This window comes from Antechinus flavipes, chromosome 4 (genome assembly GCF_016432865.1).
Source record: "Antechinus flavipes isolate AdamAnt ecotype Samford, QLD, Australia chromosome 4, AdamAnt_v2, whole genome shotgun sequence".
Lineage (NCBI taxonomy): Eukaryota > Metazoa > Chordata > Mammalia > Dasyuromorphia > Dasyuridae > Antechinus > Antechinus flavipes.
Genome location: NC_067401.1, coordinates 286,377,827 through 286,390,926, shown reverse-complemented (window position 1 = coordinate 286,390,926; position 13,100 = coordinate 286,377,827). Strand labels below are relative to the sequence as shown.

Genomic DNA, 13,100 nt, shown 5'->3' with positions numbered 1-13,100 from the left:
TAAGGATTCTAACATCTACTCTCCCAGGGTTGTTGAAGATCAAATGAGATTGCATATATAAAACATTTTGCAAATTTTGACATGCTGTACAAATGTTAGCTGTTATTGCTTTTGGTACTGTTACTACTCTGGCTAAAATAAACACTGCTCAGGACAGAATTTTGGGGGACTGTTTCATTAAGGGGATAGATGATGAATAATATTTGACAAAGGTAAAGAAAAAGATGAAGGCAAACTGGTAAGAAGAAAATCAAGAAAAGGCAAGAGGGAAAGTATACAAGAAGAAAAGAGTGGTTAACTACAGAAAGGTCAGGGAGGCTGAGAACTGAGGGGGAAAAAAAAAACATTTAGCAAATGGAGATCACTGGAGACCTTTAAAAAACAAATTTTAGGAAGTGAGTGGATGGTGAGGAAGTAGAGTCGAATGTAAAAAAAAAAAATTATTTCTAGGCTTTTCTAGTGTATGGATTGAAATATAGGCAAAATAGTTTTAATAGAAAACAAGATCAAATGAAAGGTTTATTTTCCCCAACAAAAGAGACCTAAGGCTATTTATAGGCAGCAGAGTTAAAAACTAATGGGTATCAAAAAGCAGTGGTGAGGGAATAGGGTTAAAGACTGGGCAGTGATTGTAATCCCTTACCTAATCCCTTGATTGAGAAATCAGTCAATTAGTCAATAAGTATTTATTAAGCACCTATTATAAGCCAAGTATTGTGCTAAACACTAGAAACACCAAGAAAGGCATACTTTATACCTTACACAACATTTCAGACCCATGCTTTCTACCATTATCTCTTACCAAAGTTCCAGGCTTTCTTCTGTCTTTCTCTTACAGAATTTTACCCACAGATGTCATCAGGGATGCAAATATCATATTTATGCAAATATCATAGAAATATGATTCTAAAATCTACTTTAGACATTAATTTGTCTCTGACCTCCAGTTTTCCGTCTACAACTAACTACCAGATATCTCCAAAAACGGGATATCCTATCAACATCTTAAAATTCAATATGTCCAAAACTGAAGTTATGTTTTCCCTTAATACTATACTAGTGCCTTCCCTCTGTTATTTCCCATTTATCCTGTATATCACTTGTTTGTATAGTCATTAGACTGTGAACACCTCAAAAACAGAACTCTTACCCTCCTTTTTTTTTAAATTCCTAGTGCTTGGCACAGTGCTCAGCACAATGGCTACTTAGAAAAAAGATTACTTCTCTGGCTACTTCTCCCCACTTTCTCATGTCCATATACTCCAGTCATATATATTTTTTTGGTTTTAATTCCAAGTCTACCTTTTCCTTCTACTGTGCCCTCTGGACCCTTCATTTTGTTTGGAACAAACTACCCTTTTTATTTCACCTCTTCCTCTTCCCCTCATATTTCTCTCAACTTCTTGCAATCATATATTTGCCACCAAATGACACCAAAAAATGAAAAGTAAATATACCAAAATTATAAAGACCAAGCAAGACTCAAATGAAGAGATATGAAAAGACACTCTCAACCTAGCCCTTTGTGGAGATGGGAAGTCCACACACAGATCTTACAAATTGCATGTGTTTTCAGGATTTTTCTGCGTATCAATCAGTTATACTGACACTTTTTTTTCCTTAAAAAAATACTATTTTTCATATGAGATAGCTAGGTGAGACTGAGGAAAGGAAGGGAAATATGAAATGCTATGGTGATATAAGAAACAGAAAATATCAATAAAAACATTTTTAAAAACAAAATATGCTAAGTGACTGTACACTAGGGACACTGTGATGCGACATGGATGATGACCCACTAAAGAAGACCATGAAGTAGTAATCAGACAGGTAAAAACAAAACCAGGAAAATGCAATGTCATGAAATTTCAGGAAGAGAGAATACTTAGGAATTGGATATGGGCAAGGGGAGGGGTATACTTAATATCAAAAGCAAAAAGTAGAAAAAGAAGAAAATTGAGAAAACTATACTAGATTCAGCAATTAAAAGAGCCTTAGAATTGGGAACGATGCCAAAGAGCTATAAAACTATGCATACTCTTTGGATCATCAATACCATTACTAGATCTATATACCAAAGAGATCATAAAAAAGTGGAAAAGGACCTATATGTACAAAAATGTTTATAGCAGCTCTCTTTGTGCTGGCAAAGAACTGGAAATCAAAGGAAATACCCATCAATTGGGGAATGGCTGAATAAATTGTGGCATATGAATGTAATGTAATATTTTATTTCTATAAGAAATGAGCAGGAAGATTTCAAAAAAATCTGGAAAGACTTTCATGAATTAATGCTGAGCAGAACTAGAATACTACACACAGAAACAATAGCGTACAATGATCAACTCTGACAAATTTTGTTCTTTCAGCAATACAACTGATCTAAGACAATTCCAGATGACTCATGATAAGAATACTATCCACATCCAAATAAATAACTATGCATGTCTAAATGCAGATTGAAACATTTTTACTTTTTGCTGTTGTTTTTTTCTTTCTTGTGTTTTTTTTTTTTTGTTCTGATTCTTCTATCACCACATGACTAATGTGGTAATGTTTAATATGACTGTACATATATAAAGTATATTACACTGCTTGCCATTTTGGGAAGGAGAGAGAGAAAAAATAGAAATCAAAATCTTATAAAAGTAAATGTTAAAAACTATATGTAATTGGAAAAGAGCCTTAGTAACCTTGGAAAAAACAGTTTCCATCAAATAGAGTCACAAGCCAGATTTAAAAGTAGGTAGGAAGAAAGTGAAGGTATAGCATATATTTGAAAGAGGATGAATTTCTTTTAAAAAATATTGCTGTTATTCTCCATGTACTACTGCCTTTTATAGGAATTTGACCATTACAATTAATACCATCCTCCCAAGAACCCAGACTTCTCAAAGCTAGTCACATCTGTCTTCAAAATATCTCTCCTTCTCCCCTCACAGAGCCACCATCCTAATTTAAGTTCTCACATCTCTTACCTGGACTACCACCAATAGCCTTCAAATTGTTCTCCTGGCTTTAAGCTTTTCTGCCCTGAAAACTCTCCACTCTACTTGGCTGCCCCCACCCCCCACCAAAAAAAAAAATCCACCTAAAGTGTAGGTCTGACCAGTCGTCCTCCACCTTCCTCAATAAACTCTAGTGGCCTATTATCTTTGGAATCAAATATAAAGCTTTCTGTTTAACATTTAAAGATGTTCCTAATTTGGTTCCTTCCTACTTCTCTAACCTTTCCACATTCTACTCCATATTCTTTACAGAATATTGACTCTACTGGTCAAACACAACACTCTATCTCCCAATATCTTTGCCCATCCCAAAGCCTGAAATGCACTCTCACCTCCTAAGTTTCCCACAGGGTGGTACCCCTTTGTTGAACAAAACATATTTTTGTATAATCATTGTATAATCAAAAAGGAACAGATGAAAAATATGTACAATAAGCGTTATTAAATATTTATCCTTTGAGGGACCTGGGATCTAATCAATAATTATGCCTTTCAAAAGTATAGATCAAAATCTATTTAAGATTTCTCTTACTGTGTCATTTCTGTCTGTGTCCTCTCAGGAATCTTCCATAAATATTCTATTCAATCAGTGGTCTGGAAGCATCCTCCAGAGCCATTAGTCTTAGGTTCCTTGTTCATTATCCCTTCCTCCATCATATGCCTATCTCACATTCTTTTCTGGTTTTTCACTAGATGATCCAACTCATGCTCCTTTTTTTGTATACTGGTCATCATTAGCAACTTGCTGCAATTTATTTACACTCATGTTTCCACTGCTCTTTGTGTCTACTCCCAAGTCTGATTCCTTTTGAGATTGCCATGTTTCAAGATTCAAGGCTATATGGCAATACTAGGAGAAGTCTAGTGTTTTTTTATTTAAAGAGTTTTTGTATCTGGGAGCAGACTATATTCATGATTGAGAAAATTATGTGATCCAAACTGACTCCATCTTGTAAAACTGATTGCATTCTGAGACTTATGTTTCATTTTCCTGTAAATTCCTCCTACTAACTAATTGTGAGAATTTAATGACACCTTATTTTACCCTTGGGAAAGTCTACTTGTTCACCTTCTTGCCTTTCCCCTCCTATTCCCCCAATTCCGAAAACTCCCTCCTCCTCCTCTCAATTGAGAATATCCCTAATCTTTCCTACAATTATCAATCAGATTACCCAATCTTGTATCCTGGTTTATATTTTGTTAATTGTTTCATTTAATGTATAAAAATCTGTCACCCCGTATTTGGGGTCTAGTGCCAGGTGAGGTGGCCTAAAACAGCTGCCTAGAGCATTGAGAGTTTTAAGTAGTATGTGCCAAAACTTAAACTCAGGTCTTCTTGATTTCAACATTGGATTTCTATAGATTTTCCAACTCTCTTTAGTGAATAAATCTGGTTAGAAATTTGACATTCAATTATTCTTCTATGGGAAATGATGAGCAGGATGCTCTCAGAAAAAAACTTGGAAAGCATCAGTGAATTCAAGCAAAGTATAAAATATACTGTATACAAAATAATAGCAAAGTTTTGGCATGATCAGGTGTAAATGACTTTGCTACTCTCAGCAGTACAATGATCCATGAGTACTCTGAAGGATTTATGATGAAAATCCTTTTTATACCCAGAGAAGGAACTGTGTCTGAATACAGATTCTCTGTCTGTCTGTCTGTCTCTCCCCACCCCCCCCTTGTTTTTCTTGAGTTTTTTTGTTTATTTTTGTTTTTCTTTTAAGTGGGAGATTTATGTTTTCTTTCACAATATGACTTTTATGGAAATGTTTTACATTTTAAAAATTGACAATTTAGTCTACACAGAACCAATAAAATCTGTAAGAATAATATTCGTTCTCCAATGGAAAAAAAGTCAAAGGACATAGGCACACATTTTTCAAAGGAGAAAATGCAAATTGTTAAGGGCTACCTGAAAAGTTGTTCAAATTCTCTAACAATTAGAAGAGCTCAAATTAAAACAACTTTATAGTGCCAACTTCCACCAATCAAATTTACAAATATAACTACAAGTAGTCAAATTACAAGGTTTATAGAGCTGTGGGCAACAGGTATTTCATCATATTTCAGTAGGATTATAGGGGGTGATAAGTTTTTAAATGCCAAATGGCAATAACAATGAAAATGGAAACATCCATTATACCCTTGGGTCCAGCAATCATTATTAAAAGGAAAAAGAACTTAGCTGTACAAAAATATTTATAATTATTTCATCTGTGACAACTAGATGACAAAAGTATATAGAGTACTAGGTCGGAAATCAAGAAGACTTCCCTTTCTGAGTTCAAATCAAGCCTCAGATACTTATTAGCTATAGGACCCTGGACAAGTCATTTAACCCTCTTTGACTCAGTTTCCTCATGTGTAAAATGAGCTGCAGAAGGAAACAGCAAACCAATCCATTATCTTTCCCGAGAAAATCCCAGATTCATGAAGAGTCAGATACATCTGAAAAACTCTCTCCTTTCTCTCCCTCTGTCTTTTTCTCTGTTTCTTTGTGTTTGTGGGTGTGTGTGGATATATTTCTCTCTTCCCTCTCTATTCCCATTGATCTTTTAATTGACAAAATCATATTCTTTCCTTAGCACTCATCCTCTTAGACCTCTTTGCTGTATGTCAAAACTCTGCTAACCACCACCACTTCCTCCAGAATATTATATCCTCTGTGGATATTCACAATATTGCTCTCTTCTCCTTTTCCTACCTAAGAATACATCTTCTTAGTCTGCTTTGCTAGTTCATTATCTATCCCTCTGAGCATTTCCCAAAGTTCTGTTCTAAGCCACTTCTCTTCTTTCTTTACACTTGGTGACTTTTTTGGTTCCCAGGGGTTTAATTATTATCTCTATGCAAATGACTCCCAGAGCTGCATGTACAGCTGCACACACTTAGACATTCAGCAAAAAGTAAAGTCCTTGAGAGTCAGTTTTTTTTCCATTCTTTGTCCATCCCTGACACTTAGTAGTTGCTTAAACACTGATGACTGACTGACTACTAGCATCAATTCTCCCCTGGCCTATCAATCTAGGGTAAATCAGATCCATTATGTTCACCTTAGCTAAGACTCGTATGGTGTAGTTAGCCAAAGCCAATGTGAACTCCAAGGTTAGGGAACTCTTACATGATTTATTATGATGAACTTGCCTATATTTGTTATCCATTTGCTCATATTTAATTTTTTAACATCTTACTTTTCTCATAAGTTTATGTTTTCAAAATTCTAAACTTCCTTGAAAGATTATTTTTATGATCAGTGTAGATAATTATAGAAAAACATTTTTTTCCAAGTTCTTTTCTTTACTATCATGTTATAAAAACATTATAATGGAACTAACTGTGTTGTCACCTCCTGAAAGTACTACTGGACTTAATGCAATGTAACTTGTAGATATAAAATTATAATTATACCTACCTTTTACCAGTCCTCCTAAAATACAGAGAAGTGCTCATTGTAAGTATTTCATTTCAATGCTATTATGCAACATTATTAACTAATGATACTCACAAGCTCTAGTGGACTGAGACGTGTACCAGAAATTGGTCTTGAATCAGATGATTCAAAGCTGGAAGCATGAAGGCTAGTATAGGAAACAATGAAAACACATTAGTTTTTTTGCATATTTAATTATTTAATTTCTAGGATACATTGTACTTTTAGCTAGTAAAGTTTAACATTGTAAACATAATAAAATATGTATTTAAGATTTAAAATTTTAAGGATAAGGATAATTTGAAAATGGAAAAAATTAAAAACATTTAACAATAAACTCCTTTTCACAATTTTCAGGTAAGGTAAATAAAAAGCACTGACTAACAAAATGAAGTATCAGTAGCATAAAAATTGAAATTTGAAAATTAAATTAAGTTCAATTAAAAATATTTAATAATGAACTCCTTTTCATAATTTTCAGGTGAGATAAAGCACACATTGATTAATGAAATTAATTCCATAGTATAAAATTTTATTTTATGCCATTTTCTATAAATAAGACTTTAAACCAACTTAAAACTTTATCAGTTATAAGACACAGAGGATTACTAAGAAGATGGTGAGGAATTCACCTGTAATCAATTCATAAATATTCACCCCTAACCAGAAGAATAAGAAAAAGGCCACTTGGGTTTCATGAACTTTTAAAACTACACAGAAACAAAAACATCAGGTACCTAAAAGAAGAAGGAGGTCTATTATCTGCTGTCCTTGAAGATGCAGGTCCAAAAAGTTTTCTTTGATCTTCACGTGGTGTAAATGGTCTTTGAGTTCTAACTGTCCTTAATGCATTTCGTGCTTCACTGATGATTTCTGCACTGGTCTTCTGCTTGGACAATGAACGTCTATAAAATGGGTCCAGTTTTTCTAATTTTTTATCATGTGCAGACTGCATCTTTCTTTTTTCAGGCAAATATCCTTCGGGAAGCACACCATACACTGCATACAGATAGCAAAATATCAATTATTTGTTAGTAACATAAAATTAAAGAATTAGTGAATGCTTAAATAATCTATATTATTTCTTGCTATATTATACTTTCAAATGCTAAATGTTAATGAACATTTAAAATCACATTAAATATTTCAAGGAAGATGTCATTTCAAATGAATATTTATTACTTTTAAAAACCAAACCCATAACTATACTATATACTAAACTGTTACTATTACAAAAGTAGAAAAGAACAGAGACTATCCCATATCCCAACACTATTTGTATTATAAGCATAGCAGAAACCCTTAGTTCCCTTTCCATAAGATAAGACATATTAGAATTTAAATAATACAATTTATAATATGGATGGAAATATATAAATGTCTAGCTAAATGTATGGATAATCCATATGTCAATGACTTTTATCCACTTTCCCCCATGATCCTATTTTCCACTAAATATAGAAAATAAAGATATGACATTAAATTGTCTTTTTTAAAAAAAGGCAGAAAATACAATATAAGTTACATTAGAAAGTAATTTTTCAGATACATTCTCTTCCCTCCTTTTCATTTTTATCAATTAATCATTTTAAATTTGTCTTTTATTTTAATAAATAGTGTTTTTCAAATACTGTAAATCCTTTGTTTTTCCAACCTTCAAGGTGATCTGGGCCATGCTGAAAAGGATTCTTAATTAACAATTCCTTTCCATCCCATTACCTGACAATGTCCCACCTGTACTACAAATTATAAGAATAATGATTACTATAAAAATAAAGGTTATAAGCTTTTCCCAAAATAAGTATTTTTTCAACAAACTTTAGAGCAAAGTTCACATGCATAATTGTCTATAATATACTTAAACGAAGTTGCTGTCAATCATATTTAGTTCTAAAAGTCTGTTCCAGAAAATGTGTTGTCAAATTTCAATAGGAAATTATGAATATCATTAGAAGATCACTAATAATTCATCTATAAAATAAAGGGATTGTCCTAACCAGTCTATATGATCCTTCCAGCTCTAATCTAGTATCATTTTCATTAGACAGTTCTTTGGCAAGAACTCCTAAAGAATAATGCTTAACATAGCCAGTCATGACCATGCAGATACTTAATACACTTTAACATTTTTAGCATTACATAGGTAGGATGCCATAGGTAAGTTTGTTACATACTTTAAAAATGAAATCTCAATCATGGCCTTAAACTAAACTCTTAAGTATCACCTTTCATATAAACCATTTGCTCCACCTGCTGCTAGTACCTCCTTCCAAATTACCTTGAATTTATTTTAAATTTATTTCTATATTCTTTCAATTAACATCCATTAAGCATCTCCTATGTGCCTGACATTGTGCTTTGTGATAGGACTATAAAAATAAAAATGCAAATGGTCCATGCCCTCAAAGAGCTTAAATTCTATAGGGGAGATAACATGTACATTAAGTAAATGCAAAAAGTATAACTACTTCTATCAATGAAAGTCAGCATCTTCTTCAGAACTTAAGAGTCTTAAGAGAGTTATCTACTATGTCAAAAGAAATGTTGAGGGTTTCAGAAAAAAGCGTGGAAAATTTTATATGAACTGATACAAAATGATGTGAGTAGAATCAGAACAGTGTACACAGTAACACTGGTATTGTAACAATGATCATCTATGAAAAACTTAGCAATTCTGATCAAGAAATGATCCAATTTTAAAAGACTCATGATGAAAAATGCTATCCACCTTCTGAGAGAGAAATGATGAACTCTTAAGTGCAGAATTGTAATAATGATTTTTTTCACTTTATTTTTGTTGCTTTCCTTTTTGATACATGGTTAATATGGAAATATATTTTGCATTATTCACATGTATAACTGATATCACATCACTTGCCTTCTCAATGAATGGGGGAGGGACAAGTGGAAGAAATTTGGAACTCAAGATTTTTAAAAAATGAATAATAATAATTTTTTTTAAAGAGAGAGGGAGAATTATCTAAGGCACTAGGAGATCCAAATGACAGGGTCAAATAGACAGTAATACATGTCAGAGGTTGATCTTAAAATCAGGTCTTCCTGTCTGTGAAGCTAACTCTCTAAGCAATGTGTTTCATACTAAAAAAGAAAAAAAGATATAAAGTCTATTTATTTAAGGGGAAGACATTAGCAGCTTTAGAGATTCTTGAATTCTTTAAGGGGGATTGTTCCAGGACACACAAGGATTGTTTTCTTTCTGTCTCAGTCTCCAGCACCTCACAGCAGTAAACACTTATATCTGTGAATGTCTTGTATTTGTGAAGCTAACTTATGTAAGCAAAGTTAGCTCTTTTCTGCCAATTGAACCACTTACCTCTAATAAATATCACTGTATGAAATTCAGCCCACAGTTCTAGCATGTCTGGTTCTTTCTAGGTACTAAATCTGTCATCCAAATATCGTTTATAAACTTGAAAAGCAGGCCATACTCTTCCCCCAAATCTGATAAAACTGTTGAATACCCAAGGCCCAAGAAGAGTTTTCCTGAGAAACTCAATTAGACAGCTAGCTATACACTCTAATTTCAACTATTGAACAGTACTCACACAGCCAGAAGGATCTATTATATAGCTCCTCAAGAAGTATAATTTTTAAGGAGACAATAGATTCAAAGACTTAGAACTACAAGGCATTTCAGAGATATCTTCATTTTACATATAAAGGAACTAAGGTTCATAGATAAAGATCACATGAGTAATAAGCAACAGAGATAAGATTTGAACTGGGATCTTGCAACTTCAAATTCAATTCAATAAACATTAATTAAGTACTTACTATGAATCAGGCACTGTACAGTAAAAACTGTTTTAGAATATAAGAACTGGCACAGATTATATACAGATCCAGTGGTACTCGTATATTACTAGTGACACTTAAACAAAATAAGGGAGTGACCTTCAAAGTACAAAAATATCAGGAGTCCTCAAACTTTTTAAATAGGGGGCCAGTTCACTGTCCCTCAGACTGTTGGAGGGCTAGACTATAGTAAAAACAAAAACTTTGTTTTGTGGGCCTTTAAATAAAGAAACTTCATAGCCCTGGGTAAGGGAGATAAACGTCCTCAGCTGCTGCATCTGGCCCACAGGCCGTAGTTTGAGTATCCCTGCAGTTAGAATATAAACTGAGGCACATGGTAGAACTGTTTTTGTTCAAGGTATGCTAATTCTTTTTTTTTTTTCCAGCCTTAACAAAAATCAACAACAACAACACACACACAAAACCATTCCATTTGTTCTCTAAGGTCTTGCATATTTCCTGAAAAGCACATATATAACAAACATGATAACATGTTTGTTCTAACAAACATATAAGATAACAAAATGACTAAAATTTTAAACCTTTTAAAAACTCTCCTGTCAAATGCAGCAAAAGCTACATGCTGAGTAACATTAGTCAGAACAGCAAAATATTCCCTATTGACGTTTGGAAGAAATTCAAAGTGTTAATTTATAATCTTATTGTTTCTCCTAATTCTACACAAAGGTATTCAAAGCAAAACACTCTTGTTAATACAGTTCTATAATAACTTCATGCTTTTAACAACAAAGAAAAAGTTGAATATTTCCACAAGTGGCCTGAGTCTACTAAATTCTTTTATAGATAATGAAGTTATTTTACTTTTCAATTTAATGACTAGCAAAGTATCATATTCTTTATTTCCATTTAAAATAAATGCCTTTTCTAAGGTGTACAAATTAATTATCCACAAAGTAAGAAAGCACTAGTTATTTTAAAAAATTATATATATTTAAAATACCACCTTAGGGAAACAGAAAAGACAGGGAAGATGTTGCTATTTTGTTCAGAATGGTTTTAATGTATGTATTTCATGTTTCTAGCTTTTGTGTTTTTATGCAGCAAAAAAATTCTGATCAAGTACCCTAATGCTCCATTAATTAGAAAATGGATCTGACTTACTGCTTAAAACAAAAAAAAAAAAAGCGGTCCATAAGATGAGACAGGAACGGTGGAGGGAAGATTTGCAAAGCAAAAACAAAACAAAACACCCAAATTATCCAGCTAGCTTGTATAGGAGATTTGGATCAAAAACAACAACAAAATTCTATCAATAAAGACGGGAGATGTATAATAATTGCACAAATCAATTACACTTCCTAAGCCTCAAGGTTTCTCCATTTCTAAAATGGTGACAATAAGAACAGCAATCCTCAAAATGTTGACATGAGAAACGAATGAGATAGCACACATGAAGTGCTTTGCAAACCTTAACAATGCCACATAAAAGTGTATTATTAGGTATGAGTAGTAATAGTAACATTACCTCTTGATGAATTACAGTACCACTTGCTAACATTCTGAGAGTTCTTCGTCTATTACTAGAGATGCTTATAAAAGGGGATGGGAGACATGATCTAGATGGAAAGCTTGGTTACAGTCTTTCCGTTTCTGCTACACTTTTCTCCTTCTCCTCTGCCTGAGCCTGGAGGTGACTCAATGCACCACTTCTGGCCCATGTCCTTCCCGCCTCAGTTTCCCCAGCTGTTTGCTCTCAGTATTCTCCAAGATGGGGATGGGAGTGGAGAATGAGAAGGAAGGGCAGCAAGACCCTCCGAGACTCCCGCTCAGTGCTACTAACCCCTAGACAAACTCCACATAGAGGGAGGTGATGCTATTAAGAAGCCCGTGGGATTGTCCCCAGAATGGCTGGTCTTGTTAAAGTCGCTCAGAGTTTTCCAACAACAACAATCTAGAGGAGCTCCCCAGGCCCGCGCTCCGCGATTCAGGGGCTCCCAGACAGAGCAAGCAGCCCTCCCGCAGGCAGCAGCAGTCAAGCCGGCACTCCGTCTCCATGGTAACTGTACACAAACTGCTTCCCTCCCCCCGCCCGCCCCGCCCTCCAGGCCCAGCTTCCCCATCTCAGGAGCCCGTGGCCCCCGGTACACGGCGGCGACGGTCCGAGCTGAGGGAAGGGATATTAGGGAGGGGTCTCTAGTCTGACCAAAAGCACCTGTAGTCAGCTCTGGAAACGTCGCGATTGAGGTTTAGCTCATTTTTCCAGCCTCTCGGAGGCAGCGGCAGCGGAAGCGAAGGTAGCAGCTGAAGCCAGGGTACAGACAGGCCGGGGAAGCTTGGAGAGAGCGGAGTTGGGAAAACCTTTAGAGCGCCGTAAGACAACTGGGCATGCGCGGACGGCCCTGACGCATGCGTATACGTGGGCTCAGCGGGCGGGGAGCAGCTGAGAGGCGGGAGGCGGGAATGGACCCATTGGTCATCTCTATCGCGACACCAATGAAAGCCTTAGGGACGGGAAGGAATGGGAGGGAATGGAAGGAATGGAAGAGAAATTTGTATTGGTTGATATATATTTTGTATTATCTACTGACTTAGTAGAATGTAAGCCCCTTGAGGGCAGGGACCTTCTCCCCCCTCAGTCGATATGTCCCTAAGTACCTGGCCATTGAGTAGGCATTTAATAAATGCGTATTAAATTGAACCTCATTGAATATTATTGTCGTTATAATTTCTTCATCATCATCACTTATTGAGTGCTGAGTGAGAGATCTCAGTAACTCAGTTAAAAGTTAACGCTAACTCAGTTAAAGCTCAGTCATGTTCTTCTGATTAAAGAAAAAAATATTTCTTATCATACTTAGACAATTTAGACACATTTTTAG

The 13,100-nt window shown here is 34.8% G+C and overlaps 1 protein-coding gene across 2 annotated transcripts in view; it reads right to left on the bottom strand.

Moving 5' to 3' along the window:
• ARMC2 (armadillo repeat containing 2) overlaps positions 1-12,875 on the bottom strand; it is a 179,996-nt gene extending 167,121 nt beyond the window's left edge. The window contains exons 1-3 of one of the 2 annotated variants that reach the window (XM_051997500.1): positions 12,434-12,875; positions 7,182-7,443; positions 6,520-6,592 (exon numbers count right to left, since the gene is read on the bottom strand). In XM_051997500.1, the coding sequence (XP_051853460.1) occupies positions 6,520-6,592; positions 7,182-7,399 (291 nt within the window). In that variant the 5' untranslated portion in view covers positions 7,400-7,443; positions 12,434-12,875. Of the gene's footprint in view, positions 1-6,519; positions 6,593-7,181; positions 7,444-11,746; positions 12,228-12,433 lie in introns of those variants that run through there. The other variant, XM_051997501.1, reaches the window with a different exon arrangement.
• Between the last annotated feature and the right edge of the window lie 225 nt (positions 12,876-13,100).